The 22363-nt window shown below is 37.4% G+C and overlaps 1 protein-coding gene across 13 annotated transcripts in view; it reads right to left on the reverse strand.

Annotated features, from left to right (window-relative positions):
* TTC28 (tetratricopeptide repeat domain 28) overlaps nucleotides 1–22363 on the reverse strand; it is a 580310-nt gene that overhangs the window by 553696 nt on the left and 4251 nt on the right. For 10 of the 13 annotated variants that reach the window (XM_055549377.1, XM_055549381.1, XM_055549379.1 and 7 more), the window contains one exon: nucleotides 3422–3700. In XM_055549377.1, the coding sequence (XP_055405352.1) occupies nucleotides 3422–3496 (75 nt within the window). In that variant the 5' untranslated portion in view covers nucleotides 3497–3700. Of the gene's footprint in view, nucleotides 1–3421; nucleotides 3701–22363 lie in introns of those variants that run through there. The other 3 variants (XM_055549383.1, XM_055549385.1, XM_055549384.1) reach the window with 2 other exon arrangements.

Consider the following 22363-nt stretch of genomic DNA (forward strand, 5'->3'; position numbering starts at 1 on the left):
TAATGACAAAGTGGTATTTATCCCATGACTGCAAGGCTGACTTAACATTCCAAAGTAAGTGAGAAAAAATATCATTTCAACAGATGAAGAAAACATGTGACAAAATTCAACACTCAATCATAATAGAATTGAATGGAATATCCTCCACCTGATTAAGGGCATCATCATCAACAATACAAAGCTCAAGTGATCTTTTGCACTAAGATCAGGAATGAGCAGAGGAAGTTTGCTCTCATCTTTTCTATTCATAATTGTACTGGATATCCTAACAGGTATAATGGAGCAAGAAAAAGAAATAAAAGGCAAAGGCCAAAAAAAAAAGGAAGAAGCAAAATTGTCATTACCTGCAGACAATAAGATCATGCACAGAGAAAATCCAAAAAGCCCTGCTGCTGCTGCTGCTGCTAAGTCACCCAGTCGTGTCCAACTCTGTGCGACCCCATAGACTGAAGCCCACCAGGCTCCTCCATCCCTGGGATTTTCCAGGCAAGAGTACTGGATGGGGTGCCACTGCCTTCTCCACCAAAAATCCCTACTAGAACTTAAAAGAAAATTCAACAGGGTCACACAACACACTTTTTCCTATACACTAGCAATTAAAAATTGCTAAATGAAAAATTTTAAATACATTTGTAATAGTATCAAAAAACAAAATACTTAGAAATAAATTTAATAAAAGATGTGAAAGACCCAAACACTGAAAGTGACAGAAAGTTGCAAAGGGAAATAAAATAAAAACTAAATAAACAGAGAGAGATTATACCATATTCATGGACTGGAACGTTAAGACAGCAATTCTCTCCAAATTACTCTAAGAATTCAAAGCAATCCCATTAGTTTCCTAGATTTTTTTAAGAAATTGATGTTGATTCTACACTTGAATAAAAATGCAAAGACAGAGAATAGCAAAAACCTAGAAAAAGAATAAAGTTAGAAGATTCACAGTATCTGATGTCAAGACTTACAAAACTATAGTAATCAAAACAATATGATTTTGATAAGGATAAATAATAAACTAATAGAACAAAACAGTACAGTAATATCCTCACACTTTTACAATCAAATGGTCTGTGAAAAAGGTATTAAAGATAATTCAATGGTGAAAGCATAGTCTTTTCAACAAATGTGCCTGGAACATAGTTATCTATATGGAAAATAAATAAATAAACCTTGATCCTTAACCTCATTCAGTCCCTAAAATTAACTTGAACTGAATCACAGACCTAAAGGTAAAACTACAAAAATTCTAGAGGAAAAGAAAAACTTTACAACTTTCAGTAAGACAAATATTTATTAAACAAGACACAGAAAGAATGAATATATACACAGACAACAGCTAAGAGGCAGTTGGAGATAAAGGTATCATAATGGGATTGGGCTTGTTTTCTGGGGGGCTCTCATAGTGTTTTCGTCCATACTTCTTTTGAAGCCCATATCACACCAACATATTTCTTTCAGACAAAATAAATGAGAATAAAAACTCTCCATCCAATCTCTGGACTCCTTGGATCTTAACATAAAGTAACTTTTACAGAGAGAGAAAGAGAAATTGGAAGGTATGTTTTACCACATCAAAGTAGACAACAATGACAGTTGGAGAAAGATTTCAGAATGGATTATAATGAAAAAGCCCATCAAAAAAGTCAAAAAGAAAAGGAATTGATAAAAATTTACCAGACATATCTTTACAAGGGAATAGAAATAAATCTTCTTTTATATAATGAGTATATTCCTAGAAAAGTATAAAAGCAAGTTTTTATCAAAGGAAACTTTTATGCAGTAGAAATTTCTTAAGTTAATTTTATTATGAATCATATTATATAGAAAGACCCTTTCATGACTTCAGTAACAAACCCTAATTTATATTTTACATGATTCTAAATCTTGTTGCTTAAAGCCAAATATGGAGTTTAAATATTAATGAAAATTGTAAATATACAATAAACTTATTTATCATAAGGGAAAAAAAATCAGAGACTAAACTTGAGAGAAATTATCTTAAAAGTTGATCTCTCATCTATAATCATAAAAGTGCACCTTCCAGCCATTTTCTGTGCAAAAATCATAAGAAGTGGACATGAGAAAGTGGAAATGACATAGAAAAAGGGAAAAGAAAAAAGTTTGAAGCTATTCATAAATAATAAGAACACAAAATAAGTAGACCTCAATAAAGAAGGAATGAAGACACTTGATCTGAAATTTAAGTGCTCTATATTTATTGGGCTCATTGTATCATCACAGGCTTTAAAAAAGAAAGAAAGAAAGAAAAAGAGAGGATACAGATCAAGGTTTGCTAGAATAACTTACTAATTTGAACATTCAATAAAAATGCACAATCACAGCTGTTATACACAAAACACCAAGTATGTACAAGTAACAAATTATCTCTAACTCTTAAATAACCTTACAAGATAGGTATTATCATTCCATTTATCTTAACCCCAGAGATGTTAAGAGACTTATCTAAAGCCATATTGTCATTAATAGAAGTGAAGGAATTTGAACCTAAGTCTGTCCTTTGAAAACAGCAATCTAACTCCCAGTGTCATGTAACATTTTTTTAAAAAACAGATCTTGTTTCATTTACAGTAATTATAGTTGTAAAAGAAATCCTTTAGGGAATTACAGAATCCTAAACAACTTACAAGGTAGCAGCATTACTACAAATTCCACTGACTAAAGCCAAAAATACCTATACCAGAATTAAAGTAGAAAACAACATGACTGTGACATATCACTAATAAGACAGTAAGAATCATTTTTAAATTTCTGGGAAACTTTCACTAACATTTGTTAGTCCAACAGAAAGCCAAAAATAGAATGAAATGGGTTTGTAGTTCAATTTAAAAAAAATCTCAAACACTTTGATCACATCTTAAGAAAGCATTTCTAAAACTGGGTGTTAGAAGGTGAACAGGCACAATGAAAATAAAGTATATACCAAATAAAGATAACAACTCAACCCTTAAACTATTCAAGGGAATATAGATAATTATACTGATTTATTAGGAAAACAAAGCTTCTCTGATCAACTACCATTCTGAAAACAAGCAGTTGTTGATAGAGAATAAAATTATTTTAAATTGAAGAAACACAATCATAATACTCCATCTGAAATATCAGTGCAAAAAGAGATATCCAAAACCTAGATAAATAACTAGAATGCATACTATCAAGAAGCTAAGTTGGAGTAAAAAAAAAAGTGTATCTCAAACACAAAGGAAAAGAATTAGACATGGAAAGCATACTTCCAAGGTATAAAAAAGGAAGGCATTCACTAGTGTACCAGCTCAATGAAGCCAATTCCACATCTTGCTGAAGTACAGACTATTAAAATATTAATAACTGTACTCAATCAATAAAATGTTACATTAAAATAAGAAAGCACAAAAAGTTCTGAGAAAGTAAAGGAAATTTCTACCTTTGGCCACTTGGGATTGAGAAGTCGAGCTTTGATTGCATCATCCAGTGCCTTGTCATACTGCTGGATTTTCATATAGGCTGCAGATCTATTGCTGTATAAGATACAGTTCTGAGGGTCAACAGCCAGGGCTTCATTGTAGAGAACAATAGCTGTGTGGAAATCTCCATTATGACAGGCCTGATTACTCTGACGAACTTTCTCAACAAATTCAGCTTTGCTCAGCACTGGTCCATCAGGACTTCTCCGGCCAATAGTCTTAGCACCAAAGAGAGGAATCTACAAACAAAGAAACTTTGTGAGATAAAGTTCAGTTAATCCAGAGAGGTTCCTTGTTGAAATTTCAAAAAAATATGAACATTCTTCATAGTCCGCTTTATATTACAGTTAACTTTTATGCCCAGAAAGACAACACACTTTCCAAGCAGCAGCAAACCTAGTACCTTAAATACATATGTATATGTGTATGTGTTCTCATATATACACATAGTTACAAAAATACATATTTATATATGCATATATTTTTTGTTTGAGAGAATGAATAAATGAATAAATGCAAAAAATAATCAGGCTTTTCCTTGGCAATTTAAAGTTATACTAAGAAAAAAACAAAATGCAAACCAATGCAGACAATATGATCTCAATTATGTTAAGATGGCTGCATTTAGGAAATTAACAAAAGGAACAAAATCAAAATATCAACTATGCTAAGATATCTTTGGATACAAGATTATGAGTTATTTTCTTAAAATTTTCTTTTACCCCAATGTGATGCAGTAAGCACATGTAAGTCTTAAATTTAAAAAAATAATAACCTTTTAAAAGATAAATTTTCATGTACCAAGGAATCTTTTAAGACTGGCAAATTTGGTAACTATAATTTGCCTACCACCATGGAATTTCAAAGACAAACATCAGTTTTTGGAGATCATCAAAAAGAAAAAAAAATCTGCTGTAAATTGTATCTTGGCAATTTAAGCCCTGTCTCTGACGTTGATTTTTCCAAATCACTAAGTTTTCTATGACTTTATAGCAATGACCTTAAAACAAAAAGGAATAAATGAGTCAAATGTTATTCATTTTTAAAAAAGGAAAATTAGAAACTGCATTAGAATCCCAAGCATAGATGCTTAAGACGGCAGTATCAAGACAAACAGTTTGCAATTTCAAGTAGGCTTGCTCTAAGTGAAATTAAAACAAAAAATTTAATTTCTTTCCTCACGTCTTCCTTTAAGACTCAGTCCAGTCTCTCCATTCAGAAGTGGACAGATCTAATAGGTAACAGATAACAACAGGTACAAAAGTAACAGACTCCTCACAGAGGTAGTTGCATTAGAAAAGAACAGACTCCACAGAGAGGAGGAAGAAGACAAACCCAATCTCCCACAGAGGCAATCAGATTTTTTCCTCTACTCATAGGGACATCATATCCTAGCTTTCTAGGACAATTTAAAATTTCCTAGAAATTTCAAATATCAGCACCCAAATTACGTCCCTCAAATTCCTCGTACTAATATAGAAGTAGCCAATAATGTATACTCTGGTTAGGGTTCTGTTTCTGTTTTTTTAATGATGATCATGAAACATATTGCTTGAAAGTGAATGGACTATGGAACATTGAGCAAATGACCAGGATTTTCCTGAAGAGTCTTGATTAATTTTTTAATGATTTCAGCCACACCAAATTAATGGATTAATATAAGACATTTAACAATGTATTGCTATTGCTAAGTCACTTCAGTCGTGTCCGACTTCTCCTTCTCCAATGCATGAAAGTGAAAAGTGAAAGTGAAGTCGCTCAGTCATGTCCAACCCTCAGCGACCCCATGGACTGCAGCCTTCCAGGCTCCTCCATCCATGGGATTTTCCAGGCAAGAGTAATGGAGTTGGGTGCCATTGCCTTCTCCTTAACAATGTATAAGACATTTCATTTTGGGAAACAGTCATCATCATGACTCTACTTAACAGCAGTGCTATCCATAAATTATACAACAAATTTGACATTTGAAAATTCAGGGCTACAACATAAAAAGAGCAGTAACAGTAACAGAAGTAAAATTCATTAGGTTCATATGTGGTCTAAAAGTGAAAAAGACATAATCCTACTATTACAGCATTCCTTGCTTCTCAGGGTAATTTGGTTCCACTTCAAAATAGATAAGAATCAAATTAAGAAAAGAGTCTGCATTCTATTATCTCCATATACAGTAATACAAAGTAACATTTCCAAAACATGTTCCAAGGAACCCCTAGGTCCTCAGGAGACTGGGATGAACAAAGTTAAATTAAGTTTCTTCTTCAGTGGAAGACACTTCAACAGTCCATGGAGTCCTCCAGGCCAGAACACTGGAGTGGGTAGCCTTTCCCTTCTCCAGGGGATCTTTCCAACCCAGAGATCAAACCCAGGTCTCCCACATTGCAGATGAATTCTTTACCAACTGAGCCACAAGGGAAGCCCAAGAATACTGAAGTAGGTAGCCTGTCCCTTCTCCAGCAGATCTTCCCGACCCAGGAATGAAACTGGGGTCTTCTGCATTGCAGGCAGATTCTTGACCACCTGAGCTATCAGGGAAGCCTGCTAAGAGTTATTTCACACATTGTAAATCTGATAGAGGAGATAGCTACTATACATAATAAGATCAAAGTATCTTTTCAGTGGAGTACCTAGCTGGACGAGAAAATGCTCAAACACTGATGTAAACTATTAATGCCTCTGAGAGCAAAGAAAAACATCATGAAACAGTTAGTGCTAGTGCAGAAAGATTATAAATACTAGGGAACTCCAACACCATCATCACCACCAAATGCCCACAAATGTAAGAGAAAAACACACTCTAGTAAGTGTCCACAGAAGCGTCTAATTTGTCAAAATATGCCTGAGTCTACTCAGCTGGTTACAATGTGGTCCTTAGGATGCTAAGAAATGGCAATTTTTGTGTATGATTTTTTAAAAGAGATATAATTTCCCTTGTCCTTTTCTATCTTCTCTGCAATTGATAAATTTGGCAATACAGAGAGATTTTTTAAAAAGGTTTGCATGTATTTCTCAGATTATATAGTACCTGGAATAAATGGCCATATTAAATTCATAGACTACTACGGTGAATATACAGTACTACTCAAGAAGACCAAAAAAAACCAAAGTTTTGAAATACCACTTAATTCTTCTGATATTCTTTCCTCACATATTTCACATAGGTATAGTTTATGATAACATTGCTGTAAAGAGCAATATTGCATAGGAACTTGGAATGTCAGGTCCATGAATCAAGGCAAATTGGAAGTGGTCAAACAAGAGATGGCAAGAGTGAATGTCGACATTCTAGGAATCAGCACACTGAAATGGACTGGAATGGGTGAATTTAACTCAGATGAACGTTATATCTACTACTGCGGGCAGGAATCCCTCAGAAGAAATGGAGTGGCCATCATGGTCAACAAACGAGTCTGAAATGCAGTACTTGGATGCAATCTCAAAAACGACAGAATGATCTCTGTTCGTTTCCAAGGCAAACCATTCAATATCACAGTAATCCAAGTCTATGCCCCAACCAGTAACACTGAAGAAGCTGAAGTTGAACGGTTCTGTGAAGACCTACAAGACCTTTTAGAACTAACACCCAAAAAAGATGTCCTTTTCATTATAGGGGACTGGAATGCAAAAGTAGGAAGTCAAGAAACACCTGGAGTAACAGGCAAATCTGGCCTTGGAAAACGGAATGAAGCAGGGCAAAGACTAATAGAGTTTTGCCAAGAAAATGCACTGGTCATAACAAACATCCTTTTCCAACAACACAAGAGAAGACTCTATACATGGACATCACCAGATGGTCAACACCGAAATCAGATTGATTATATTCTTTGCAGCCAAAGATGGAGAAGCTCTATACAGTCAGCAAAAACAAGACCAAGAGCTGACTGTGGCTCAGATCATGAACTCCTTATTGCCAAATTCAGACTGAAATTGAAGAAAGTAGGGAAAACCACTAGACCACTCAGGTATGACCTAAATCAAATCCCTTATGATTATACAGTGGAAGTGAGAAATAGATTTAAGGGCCTAAATCTGATAGATAGTGCATGATGAACTATGGAATGAGGTTTGTGACATTGTACAGGAGACAGGGATCAAGACCATCCCCATAGAAAAGAAATGCAAAAAAGCAAAATGGCTGTCTGGGGAGGCCTTACAAATAGCTGTGAAAAGAAGAGAAGCCAAAAGCAAAGGAGAAAAGGAAAGATATACGCATCTGAATGCAGAGTTCCAAAGAATAGCAAGAAGAGATAAGAAAGCCTTCTCCAGCAATCAATGCAAAGAAATAGAGGGAAACAACAGAATGGGAAAGACTAGGGATCTCTTCAAGAAAATCAGAGATACCAAAGGAACATTTCATGCAAAGATGAGCTCGATAAAGGACAAAAATGGTATGGACCTAACAGAAGCAGAAGATATTAAGAAGAGATGGCAAGAATACACAGAAGAACTGTACCAAACAGATCTTCACGACCCAGATAATCACGATGGTATGATCAATGACCTAGAGCCAGACATCCTGGAATGTGAAGTCAAGTGGGCCTTAGAAAGCATCACTACGAACAAAGCTAGTGGAGGTGATGGAATTCCAGTTGAACTATTCCAAATCCTGGAAGATGATGCTGTGAAAGTGCTGCACTCCATATGCCAGGAAATTTGGAAAACTCAGCAGTGGCCACAGGACTGGAAAAGGTCAGTTTTCATTCTAATCCCAAAGAAAGGAAATGCCAAAGAATGCTCAAACTACTGCACAATTGCACTCATCTCACACGCTAGTAAAGTAATGCTCAAAATTCTCCAAGCCAGGCTTCAGCAATATGTGAACCATGAACTTCCAGATGTTCAAGCTGGTTTTAGAAAAGGCAGAGGAAACAGAGATCAAATTGCCAACATCCTCTGGATCATCGAAAAAGCAAGAGAGTTCCAGAACAACATCTATTTCTGCTTCATTGAGTATGCCAAAGCCTTTGACTGTGTGGATCACAATAAACTGTGGAAAATTCTGAAAGAGATGGGAATACCAGACCACCTGATCTGCCTCTTGAGAAATCTGTATGCAGGTCAGGAAGCAACAGTTAGAACTGGACATGGAACAACAGACTGGTTCCAAAAAGGAAAAGGAGTTCATCAAGGCTGTATATTGTCACCCTGTTTATTTAACTTATATGCAGAGTACATCATGAGAAACGCTGGACTGGAAGAAACACAAACTGGAATCAAGATTGCCGGGAGAAATATCAATAACCTCAGATATGCAGATGACACCACCCTTATGGCAGAAAGTGAAGAGGAACTCAAAAGCCTCTTGATGAAAGTCAAAGTGGAGAGTGAAAAGGTTGGCTTCAAGCTCAACATTCAGAAAATGAAGATCATAGCATCCGGTCCCACCACTTCATGGGAAATAGATGGGGAAACAGTGGAAACAGTGTCAGACTTTATTTTTCTGGGCTCCAGGGTCACTGCAGATGGTGACTGCAGCCATGAAATTAAAAGACGCTTTTAAACGACGCTTACTCCTTGGAAGGAAAGTTATGACCAACCTAGATAGCATATTCAAAAGCAGAGACATTACTTTGCCAACAAAGGTCCATCTAGTCAAGGCTATAGTTTTTCCTGTGGTCATGTATGGATGTGAGAGTTGGACTGTGAAGAAGGCTGAGCGCCAAAGAATTGATGCTTTTGAACTGTGGAGTTGGAGAAGACTCTTGAGAGTCCCTTGGACTGCAAGGAGATCCAACCAGTCCATTCTAAAGGAGATCAGCCCTGGGATTTCTTTGGAAGGAATGACGCTAAAGCTGAAACTCCAGTACTTTGGCTACTTCATGCGAAGAGTTGACTGACTGGAAAAGACTCTGATGCTGGGAGGGATTGGGGGCAGGAGGAGAACAGGACGACAGAGGATGAGATGGCTGGATGGCATCACTGACCCGATGGACGTGAGTCTCAGTGAACTCCGGGAGTTGGTGATGGACAGGGAGGCCTGGCGTGCTGCGATTCATGGGGTTGCAAAGAGTCGGACACGACTGAGCGACTGATCTGATCTGATAGTTTATGAATTTCAACATCCATTAACATTGTTGATGTTTTCTTCTGACCCTCTGACAGACTCATCTTAAAAGGACAGAAATGTCAATAACATATGGACCAAATTGACTCAGACCTATTCAGCCACAATTACTTAACATAGCTCCAGTCCTGTTATAAATTTTGACTATTCAAATGATATAAAAAATGCTTATCATTTTTAAATATCTGCATGGAAAAATTATTTTTAAAAAAGTAAAAGGTGAGTCACAAGTAAGTTAAAAAGAAAAGCTATTTGTAATACATGATAAAAAGCTAATTTGCTTACTATATAGTGAAAGAAAAGTAACAGTCGCTCAGTCATGTCTGACTCTTTGCAACCCCATGGACTAGTCCATGGAATTCTCCAGGCCAGAATACTGGAGTGGGTAGCCTTTCCCTTCTCCAAGGGATCTTCCCAACCCAGGGATCAAACCCAGGTCTTCCACATTGCAAGCAGATTCTTTACCAGCTGAGCCACAAGGGAAGCCCTTACTATATAAAAATCTACAAATAAATTAGAAAAAAAAAAAATCCAGTGGAAAAAGCAAAGAATATGCACAGGCAGATCAAGAGAAAGGAAATTCATATGGCTTTTAATCATATGTTTTAATGTGTGGCTTCAATTATTTTAAAAGAAAATCAAACCATGAAATATCACTTTTCACCTCTCCTACTAATGGGGGAAAAAAATACATTTTAATGGTAAGAGGATAAAGAAAAAGTCCCACCCATACATTGTTGGTGGAAGTGCAAGCTGGTGTAATCACAGAACAATTTAGGAATATCTAAAAAAAAAAAAATGTAAAAGATATACACCCTTCAAATTCTAGAAGTTTTTCCTACTTCTAGTAAATTAGACTTCAGATACATTAACCTATGAAACAAAGCTATATATACCAGGATATTCATAATAGCATCATTTGTATGAGCAGAGCTCTCAGGTGAACAGGTGCATTGTCAATGAGCAGTACTATTTTGAAAGGAATCTTCTTTTCTGAGCAATAGATTTCAACAGTGGGCTTAAAACAGTCAGTAAACCATGCTGTCAACAGATGTACTGTCATCCAGGTAGACAGATTTAGCATAATTCCTAAGTACCCTAGGATCTCTTGAATAGTAAATAGCATTGGCTTCAACTTAAAGTGACTAGCTGCATTAGTCCTTAATAAGAGTCAGCCTGTCCTTTGAAGCTTCAAAGTCAGGCACTGACTTCTCCTCTGTAGCTATGAAAGTCCTCGATGGCATCTTCTTCCAACAGAAGGCTACACGGAAAATCTGTTGTCTAGTGTAGCCATCTTCATTAATTACCTTAGTGAGGTCTTCTGGTTAACTGGCTTCTATGTCAGCACTTGCTGTCTCATATTCCACTTTCCTGTTATGGAAACAGCTTCTTTCCTTAAACCTCATAAACCAATCTCTACTAACTTCAGTTTTTTCCTCTGCAGCTTCCTCGCCTCTCAGCCTTCACAGAAGTAAAAAGAATTAGGGCCTTACTGCGGATTAGGCTTTGGCTTAAAGGAATGTTGTAGCTGGTTTGATCTATCTAGACCCCTACAACTTCCTCCATGTCAGTAATGAGGCTGTTTCACTTCCTTATCCTTGTGTGTTCATTACAGTAGCACTTTTCTCCGCCACAGGTTTAATAAGTTTACCCCTTCAGTGCCTACGTGCAGTGCTCAATATTCGTTTGAAATACCAGACAGACTTAGCAGTGGCCAACAATAAAGTTTAGACCTCCAAAGTTTAAACGCTCAGGTCCTCTGAGCATTCTGTGTTACACTTGTCCAAAACTGGTGACTCTTTATAGTTGAAGAGCTTTAAATGTACCAGTGAAAAAAGTTTTCTCCCCTTCAAGGGGAAGAAAGAAAATCACTCCTCAAAACCCAGCAGATCTGTCTGTAGGGGCTTTCCTCCTGCCCCCTCTCTTCAGGCTTGTTTTTTGCAGCGGAACAAGAGACCAAAATCTAACTTGAGCTACAAGAAACAAGACAGTGATAGCTATAAAGGGAGTGACAGAAGCAGCAGATTCTCCTTTACCTCCCGCATCCAATATATATTCCTCACAGAAAAACAAAAATAACAGGTCCACAAAAGACAACAGCTAGAATTATAAAAAATCCATTCATCCAATGATGGAGCAGTGTTAGTCACTCAGCCGTTGTCTGACTCTTTGTGACTCCATGGACTGCAGACCGCCAGGCTCCTCTGTCCATGGGATTCTCAAGCAAGAATTCTGAAGTGGGTAGCCATTTCCTTCTCCAGGGGATCTTTCTGACCCAGAGACCACCTACATTGGAGTCAGGACACATACAACATTTACCAATTAAGTCTGGCATCTTATATGGGTGCAATTCATTGTGCCCCAAAACAACCACAATACTAGCATCACAGAAAACCATAACAAATAAAATAAAAGTTTTTTGAAATATCGTGGGGATTACCAAAATGTGACATAGAGATATGAAGTGAGCAAACACTACTAGGGGGAAAAAAATGCCACCAATAAACTTGCTCAAAGCAAAGTTGCCACAAACCTTCCATTTGTAAAAAAAAGAAAAAAAAAAAATGCAGCATCTGCAAAGTGCAATAAAGCGAAGCACAGTAAAATGAGGCATGCCAATATTTTAGCTTGCTCCTTGGAAGAAAAGCTATGACCAACCTAGACAGCATATTAAAAAGCAGAGACATTACTTTGCCGAAAAAGGTCAAAGCTATGGTTTTTCCAGTAGTCATGTACGGATGTATGGACTATAAAGCTGAGCGCCAAAGAATTGATGCTTTTGAACCTTGGTGTTGGAGAAGACTCTTGAGAGTCCCTTGGACTGCAAGGAGATCCAACCAGTCCATTCTAAAGGAGATCAGTCCTGGTGTTCTTTGGAAGGACTGATGTTGAAGCTGAAACTCCAATACTTTGGCCACCTGATGCGAAGAGCTGACTCATTGGAAAAGACCCTGATGCTGGGAAAGATTGAAGGCAGGAGGAGAAGGGGATGACAAGAGAATGAGATGGTTGGATGGCATTACCAACACTATGGACATGAGTTTGGGTAAGCTCTGGGAGTTGATGATGGACAGGGAGGCCTGGCATGCTGTAATCCATGGGGTCGCAAAGTCAGACATGACTGAGCAACTGAACTGAATATTTTAGCCAATGACAAAACTGCCAATATTTATATTAAAAGTAGATATGCTTTAGATAGCTTATGATTTTGAAATGTGTTGGGAGGAACATGGCTTTCTTACTTTTAGTGTAGATTAAACTTAAAATGGCCCCTATGTTCAGGAATTATTGGATGCAATACTTTTACCTGCCACTTTCAGTTCAGTTCAGTCGCTCAGTCGTGTCCGACTCTTTGCGACCCCATGAATCGCAGCACGCCAGGCCTCCCTGTCCATCACCAACTCCCGGAGTTCACTCAGACTCATGTCCATCGAGTCAGTGATGCCATCTAGCTATTTCATCCTCCATCATCCCCTTTTCCTCCTGCCCCCAATCCCTCCAAGCATCAGAGTCTTTTCCAATGAGTCAACTCTTCGCATGAGGTGGCCAAAGTACTGGAGTTTCAGCTTTAGCATCATTCCTTCCAAAGAAATCCCAGGGCTGATCTTCAGAATGGACTGGTTGGATCTCCTTGCAGTCCAAGGGACTCTCAAGAGTCTTCTCCAACTCCACAGTTCAAAAGCATCAATTCTTCGGCGCTCAGCCTTCTTCACAGTCCAACTCTCACATCCATACATGACCACAGGAAAAACCATAGCCTTGACTAGACGGACCTTTGTTGGCAAAGTAATGTCTCTGCTTTTGAATATGCTATCTAGGTTGGTCATAACTTTCCTTCCAAGGAGTAAGCATCTTTTAATTTCATGGCTGCAATCACCATCTGCAGTGATTTTGGGGCCCAAAAAAAAAAAAAACAGTCTCACACTGTTTCCCCATCTATTTCCCATGAAGTGATGGGACCAGATGCCATGATCTTCATTTTTTGAATGTTGAGTTTTAAGACAGCTTTTTCACTCTCCTCTTTCACTTTCATCATGAGGTTTTTCGTTCCTCTTCACTTTCTGCCATAAGGGTGGTGTCATCTGCATATCTGAGGTTATTGATATTTCTCCCGGCAATCTTGATTCCAGCTTGTGCTTCTTCCAGCCAAGCGTTTCTCATGATGTGCTCTGCACATAAGTTAAATAAGCAGGGTGACAATATACAGCCTTGACAGACTCCTTTTCCTATTTGGAACCAGTCTGTTGCTCCAGTCACTGTTCCAACAGTCCACTTCTAACTGTTGCCTCCTGACCCGCATATAGGTTTCTCAAGAGGCAGGTCAGGTGGTCTGGTATTCCCATCTCTTTCAGAATTTTCCACAGTTTATTGTGATCCACACAGTCAAAGGCTTTGGCATACTCAATGAAGCAGAAATAGATGTTGTTCTGGAACTCTCTTGCTTTTTCGATGATCCAGAGGATGTTGGCAATTTGATCTCTGGTTCCTCTGCCTTTTCTAAAACCAGCTTGAACATCTGGAAGTTCACGGTTCACGTATTGCTGAAGCCTGGCTTGGAGAATTTTGAGCATTACTTTACTAGCGTGTGAGATGAGTGCAATTGTGCAGTAGTTTGAGCATTCTTTGGCATTTCCTTTCTTTGGGATTAGAATGATAACTGACCTTTTCCAGTCCTGTGGCCACTGCTGAGTTTTTCAAATTTGCTGGCATATTGAATGCAGCACTTTCACAGCATCATCTTCCAGGATTTGGAATAGTTCAACTGGAATTCCATCACCTCCACTAGCTTTGTTTGTTTTGATGCTTTCTAAGGCCCACTTGACTTCCATTCCAGGATAGCTATTAAAATTCCAGGGCATTCTAAACTTGACTCTCTGGAAGCTAAGGGAAATCACCTTGCTGACATCTCTGCAAGGAATGCTACCGTTAAAGGAACCAACAATCGCCAAACCTCTGTCATGGTCGAAAGGGATACTTCCCTAAATGATAACTTAGGAAAACTGGCTACAGAAGCCCAACAATGGCCTCAGAAAAAACAAAAACAGTATTGGAAACTCAACAATTGTTGACTTGATAAAAAGAGAAAGCTCTGGTTTGGACCAAATAACAACCCCATCCTACCAGAGACTCTCAAATTCTCAGTCCTCACCATTGTACATGCAATAAGCCACTGGTCTACCAACAAAATGATAGCCTTCATGAATCAATATTGGTGAGAAAACAATAACAAGGCCACAAAAAGTGCCTACCTCACTTGTCTCATTTATCTAAGCACAACCCAGAGAAGCCTGTTAGTACTGCTCTTGGACATTTTAAACTGCCCAATGGACCATTTGAGGTCTGGCAAAATGCATATCATATAACTTCTTCTGTCTCATGAATATAAATATGTTTTAGTCATGGTTTGTATGTTATCACACTGGATGGAAGCATTCCCTTGCAGACAGGCTACTGCCTCCTTTGTGGCTAAAAAGTCCTTTAAGAAAAAAATTATCCCTACCAAAAGAATGCTTCTCAAACTTCACAGTGATCAAGAACACATTCTATGGCCACTTCCTTTGACAAGCCTGAGAAGTTTGGCTGGTTTTACAATACTTTCACTGTGTTTACCACCCTCAATCCTCTGGTTTAGTCAAATGCCCAAATAGCATTAAGACTGGAAAAATTTGTAGAGGCTCTCCAAATACCTTGACCAAAAGCATTGCCATTGGTCCTTCTAAATCTTAGACCCACCCTTTTTGGAATTCATAAACTTTCACCCTTTGAAATAGTCATAGGATGCCTGATGCACTTGGTCCTGGTTTTTTTGATGCACAACTAATAAAAAGGAAAGATACTCAAATATTGCAAAGGTCTAATTGCTTCTATTAAAAATAGTCATGCTTTAGTACAGCAATCTTTTCACAGTGCACTCTCAGGAGACAAAGTAGTACTTAAGCATCACATCTTGAAACCTGGAGATTTCATCTAAAGGAAAAGACACCTCCAGGAGAGTATTTTTAAAAGTTAATGTTAAAATACTGCTGCATTTAAAGTAACTATACACAAAATGTAATAAAATACTACACAAGAAGAAACAAGACTTTTTTTTAATGTTTGAGCCAAATTGATACAAACTCACTTTCACAACTTCCTCTGATCAATCAAAATGCTATGACAGAGACTTCCCTGGTAGTCCAGTGGTTAAGACTGTGCTCCTAATGCAGAGGGCCTGAGTTCATTCCCTGGTCAGGAAACTAGATCCCACATGCCACAGCTAAGACCCAGTGCAACCAAACAAATAATTCTTTTTTTTTTAATGCTATGACAATCGTGGCAAACCAACTACATTTTGAAAAAAATTCAGCTAGTATTAAACACAAACTAAATCTAACTCCTCCAACTTCAACTAGAAATAAATATGTACTCTAAAGCAGAAGAGTAGGGAATTCCCTGGTGGTCCAGTGGTTAGGACTCTATACTCTTGCTGCTGAGGCCCTGGGTTCAATTCTTGCATCAGGGAAAAAACATCCCATAAGTTGCATGGTGCAGTCAAATACATATATATATACAGGTATGCAGAAAGAGAGAGCAGTGTAAAACTGAGACATTTAACTATTTCAACTCTTTAATTCAAGAAAAATAAGCTCAAAAATTAATATTTATTAAGTAGAAATAACCAAAAACTTCTTTCAGGAAACTAAAACTGTAGTTTATTTTTCAAATCTGTCCTTGGGCTAAAATTCTGAATCAATAAATTACTTATAGTGTTAATTATCTTTTGTTTTTAGTTAACAACTTTTAATTTGCATTATAAAGACTGATTCCCTTCATTAATAAGAAAGAAGATATAAGCAATGATTTTACAATTCTTTTATTTCAGAGATGCATATGAAATTATAATCATTCCTTTACTATCTTAAAAACAATTATTTTTATATAGCCTCATTTTGATACTTTTCTTCATTATCTAGTTTAATTCCCAGTATTCATTCAAAAAACATGTATGTCAGATACTGCATTAAGTATTAGTTTAATAACAGATTTATAACTTTAAATACTTAAAAATAAACTGCTTACCCTGCAGTTAAGTTTATATTTTGATTAATAAAGTTGTGAGATAATAAAATGAAAGAATAAACTCAGTTTCAAGTACTCATCCTTTTGCTCTATCATTATAAAGACTCAAATTTCAGAATACTGTGCCAACATAACCTTAAATCCCAAAAACTAGATGTTTACAAAACATCCAGGGGCATTCCTATATTACTGTCCAGCAGTAAGTCTAATATCCCATAGCAAAAGTTATAATGGATTATTATTTGCTTAATGATCATTCAAATCAAAGACAGTCCAGTGCAATGGTTAAGAAAATAAACTCCAGAGCCTAACTACTAACTTAGAATCCAGGGCAACTCAGCTTCCTAACTGTGGAACTTGAGCAGGATACTACATAGTAACCTTGCCGTACCTCAGTTTTCTTTTGTGTAATAAGGGGTAACAACTATCTCCCAAGAAAGACAGTTGTGAGAATTAAATGAGTTAACTTATGTAAAGGACTTAGAACAGTACGTAAAACACAGTAAACACAAAATGTTAGTGATTAGTGATTAAAATCTGAAATCAACAGACCCTATACTTTATGGCAAGAACACTGCCAACATACAGTATTTTATAATTTACATGATTCTTCCAAATACACCTAATGAAAATTTTACTTTTTATAAAATGTATCTCGAATTTATGACCAATTTCCAGAACAATTTTTATAAATAGTTCTCATAAATCTTCATAGAGATTAGGAAGTAATTTAACAAGAGTAGTATTTGACAATGGAGCAACTTTCAAAAATCCCATTTCTGCATAATCTAAAAGATTTAAGACAGCACTCTACACAAAAATATTACATACAGAACAAAAGCATTTGTGACTGTTTTTAGTACTCTCTCAGCAAATTGTGCAATCCCCGTAATACATTTTTTCCCAAGGACAAGAAACTATATACAAGGTCAAATGTCCAATAAAGGTGCCTGAATTCCAAAATCATATTAGTAACATGAAAATTTCTGAGAGGGAAATGAGAATGACCAAATCAAACCAGTCAATCCTAAAGGAAATCAACACTGAATACTCATTAGAAGGACTGTTATAGAAGCTCCAATACTTTGGTCACATAAGGCGAAGAGCCAACTCATTGGAAAAGACCCTTATGCTGGGAAAGACTGAAGGCAGGAGGAGAAGGAGCCAACAGAGGATGAGATGGTTGGACAGCATCACCAACTCAATGGACATGAATTTGAGCAAACTCCGGGATGTACAAGCTGCAGTCCATGGGGTCACAAAGAGTTGGGCACAACTTAGCAACAACAAATTCACTCCAAAATAAAAAGTACTGTTTCAACCTAAGTGCTTAGCCTTATTAAATATATACTCTTCAGTATCAAACTATACTAACAAAATTTCAGGAAACTAAGCTCTTAGAGCAGAAGGCAATGGCAACCCACTCCAGTATTCTTGCCTGGAGAATCCCAGTGACAGAGGAGCCTGGTGGGCTGCCGTCTCTTGGGTCGCAGAGTCGTACACGACTGAAGTGACTTAGCAGCAGCAGCAAGCTCTTAGAAGACGAAGGTCACAGGGTAAGTCTTACAAAGTTGATGGCTTCCTCTGCTCTATAACTTGGCATAATAATCTCATAAATATGTAAACGTTAACATGCTTGCATTTAAAATGTTGTCACTTATAGACCCGTGCTTTTTTAAGAATTTTATTGTTTTTGCTCTTACATTTAGGTCTTCAATAAATTTTGAGTTAATTTTTGTGTATGGTGTAAGATAGGGGTCCAAATTCAACCTTTTGTATGTGGATATCCAGTTGTCTGCTGTCCAGCAACTTTCACTGAAAAGACAATTCCGCCCACTTTGAATGGTCTTCACATTACTGTTGAGAATCAGTTGACCATACATGTGAGGATTTATTTCCAGACTCTCAATTCCATAGACTTATATTATTCCTATGCTAGTAACACACTGTCTTGATTACTCTCACTTTACAGATTTTGAAACTGGGAAGAGTGAGACCTCTAAATTTGTTCTTTTTCAAGACTGTCTTGGGAATTCCCTGGCAATCCAGTGGTTAGGATTCCATCTCCACTGCAGGTGGCATGGGTTCAATCCCTGGTCTGGGAACTAAAGTCCTGCAAGCCTCAAACAGAGATCCCAGTAATTTTTGGAATGAAAAGTGAAAGTTGGTCACTCAGTCATGTCCAGCTCTTTGTGACCTCATGGACTGTAGCCCACCAGGCTCCTCTATCCATGGAATTTTTCAGGCAAGAATACAAGAATGGGTTGCCATTTCCCTCTCCAGGGGATCTTCCCGACCCAGGGATCGAACCCAGGTCTCCCACATTGCAGTGGGATCCCAACTAAGCCACTAGGGATATCAATTTTTTTTTTTCTTTTAGCTCAGCTGGTAAAGAATCTGCCTGCAATGCAGGAGATCCTAGTTCGATTCCTGGGTCGGAAAGATTTCACTGGAGAAGGGATAGGCTACCCACTCCAGTACTCTTGGGCTTCCCTGGTAGCTTAGCTGGTAAAGAACCCCCCTGCAATGTGGGAAATCTGGGTTTGATCCCCGGGTGGGAACGTCCCTTGAAGAAGGGAACAGCTACCCCACTCCAGTATTCTGGCCTGGAAAATTCCATGGACTGTATATCCATGGGGTTGCAAAGAGTTGGACACAACTGAGTGACTTTCACAATTTTTAGAATATTGTCCTTTAAATCTAATAATTACCCTCTTCTCTCATCTCTGCTTGCTTCTACTTTCTGTTTATTTGGTTGATTCTTTTCCAATATGTCTTTTCTTCTGCCTATTCTTACTTTCTTCTCATCTTCAAAAACTATTTTTTTGTGCCTATTATCTAAAAATAGACACCAATGCATGATTTTGCAAAATATAGGCATCAAGTTTTCTGATTTTCCTTTTATGATGACAGAGGGAAATAATCATCTTAGGAAGTTCCAACTTCATCAAAGTGACATTTTTTATGCACTTCTGCAAGTGAAAAGAATATTGATTTTAAAAATTTCCCATCATTTTCTGAAATTAAGTCCACATTAATAGAAACACTACTATGGCAATTTTTTAACTTCCACTATGGCAAACTTATGCAGTCATAGCATGGAAATGTCATATATATAATTACAAAAAGGGAAACTGTATACAGTAAGATTCCTTCCCATATGTAACAGTCACAGCTAAACTTTTTTTTACTCTTGCAAAACCACAACACAGAGTCAGGTTTCCTGCGTTATGGAGACCACCTGCTATTTCTTAGCAATCTGTTCTTTACCCACAACACAGTACCACATCCCCATTACGAATCGTTATTTGTCAACCAGAATCTCAACAACTCACATTTCAGAATACTGCAAGTTAACCGGTTTTTGGTAGTAGTCGCAGTAAGGGCAATTAGAGCCCTTAAAGACCACCTGCCTCCCCACTTTTGCGGTTCTACTCTCTAGTTACTCTTACCGGGGTGTGTGTTTGTGTGTTTGTGTGTGTGGGGGTGTGGGGGTGTGTTCGTTCTACTCTCTAGTTACTCTTACTGCTTTCCCAATCTCCGTGTGCGTGTGCATGTGCGTGCTGAGTCGCTCAGTCATGTCCGACTCTTTGCGACCCTGTGGACTGTAGCCCACCAGGCTCTTCTGTCCATGGGGATTCTCCAGGCAAGAATACTGGAGTGAGTTGCCATGCCCTCCTCCAAGGGATCTTCCTAACACAAGGATTGAACTCAGGTCTCCCACATTGCGGGCAGATTCTTTACCATATGAGCCACTAGAGAAGCTCCAGTCTCCCAGTACTACTTTGATTTCCAATAAAATGGACTAGTCTCTGATTTCAATATCCCATAAGTCACGCGGTCAAAAAAAAAAAAAAAATGTACAGAAAAAGTTCCAGAAAGTTATGCATTAAAGTATTAACAGTAATCACTATATTGGCAACGTTATGAGGGTGGTATTTTTGCTTGTCTTATATTTTCTAATTTCATACAATGCAAACACACAGTTTTTGTAATAATAAAAGGGTTTAATTTACCACACCACATGCAGGATCTTCCCTGACCAGGGGTTGAACCTGTGTCCCCTGCAGTGGAGGTGTGGACTCAGCCACTGACCCCTAGGAAAGTCCAAAGTTGTTTTTTTTTTTTAATAAAGACACTATGATTTAAATTTTTTATAGAAATATCTATGAGTTATCAGTCTTAGGATGTGGGGGCTATAAATTTAATTGTGATCTTGAAGATAAGCTTTTGTTTAAATAATACTTACAATATAAACAATTATTTTCTTTGGTTCATAGTGAATACACATTCAGTGAACATGATTTGTTCCAAGCACCATATCTGCCTTAATATTGTTATTTCTGAATCCTCCTACATAAAACAGCAATCTAGCTACTAAAGAAACCTCAAAATAAAAGTACTATTAAATTTAAGTTTAAACATAAGGTTCTCTGTCTCTAAAAGAGTTTTTCTAAATTAGCAACCACTCTAAAGAAGTAAGAATTGTAACCATCAAACTTAATGAAAAAGCACTGCTTCTGATTTTAGGAAAAATAAGTAGTAAAAGAACAGCACATTAATAAGAACTGTGGAATAAAAACAGCTTTCAGTTACACTTTTATTTTTAATAATACATACAAATATACTATCAAGTATCATACACACAGCCTAGATTTAGCAGCCTTCTATAATACAACTGTGTGGTGTGGGAGACTTTGTCCTTCACTGTTCCTCAAGCGCTCACAGGGATTTCTTGGGTCACAGAAAAGTGATGGGGACAGGAAGAGGTTTGAGGTTTTTGTCTGTGGTTTTTCCTTTGTGGGTTTTTGTGGTTTGGTTGTTTCGTTTTTTGTGTTTTTTTTTGTCTTGTCTGTGTTTTAGGCTTGTTTATTTGTGGGGGGTTGTGTTTGTTTATTTTGGGGGAAAAGAGGTGTTTTTTTTTTTGGTTTGGCAGTTTTGTTTGCTTTGGGGCTTGCTTTTAAATAGCTAATTAGCAAAAGAAGATAAACAACAAGTACCAAATCCCTACCACACGCAAGGCATTGTTCTAAATACCTACCTACATTCTCTCTTATTTAGTAATTCTTTGAGGTGGATATCACTGTCCCATTACGTATATGAGAACACTGAGATGTAGTAACAGTTAAGATTTGTCAAAAACTCAACTAGTAAGTTGCAGAGGCAAAATCTGGAGATATGAACCTACATCTGCATCCATACTTGAGCTTTCAAAGACCTTTTCTCCTTACCATTTCCGAGGAAAGATCTGAAACAGAAAACTTGAAGCGACTACCACTAAATGATGAGGTTGAAAGATAACATCTAAGGGGGGTGAGAGAAAGGCTCAAAAGGGAAGGGATATATGTGTGCTTACAGCTAATTCACAGTGCTGTACAGCAGAAACAGCTGACTCATGTTGTTGTGCAGCAGAAACTAACACAACATTGTAAAACAATTATCCTCCAATTAAAAATAAATATTTAAAAAGACATATCCAAAAACTCAACTGTATTTCTACTATACACTGGCAATGAACTAGTGATGAACGATGATGTGAAATGAAATGTTGGTAACAGTTCCAGGTACAACAGCAACTACTACAACAAAATAAACACTAAGGAATAAATTTTTGGAAGAAGTTTAAGACCTGGGCCTGAAAACTACAAAACATTATTGAAAGAACAGATTAAACACAATCTATAAAAATTCCAGCCACTCTTGGGCAGAAATTGACAAGCTGATCCTAAAATCCATATGCAAGGGACCCAGAAAAGTCAAAAAAAGTCTTGAAAAAGAATGA

This window comes from Bubalus kerabau, chromosome 16 (genome assembly GCF_029407905.1).
Source record: "Bubalus kerabau isolate K-KA32 ecotype Philippines breed swamp buffalo chromosome 16, PCC_UOA_SB_1v2, whole genome shotgun sequence".
NCBI classification, from domain to species: domain Eukaryota; kingdom Metazoa; phylum Chordata; class Mammalia; order Artiodactyla; family Bovidae; genus Bubalus; species Bubalus kerabau.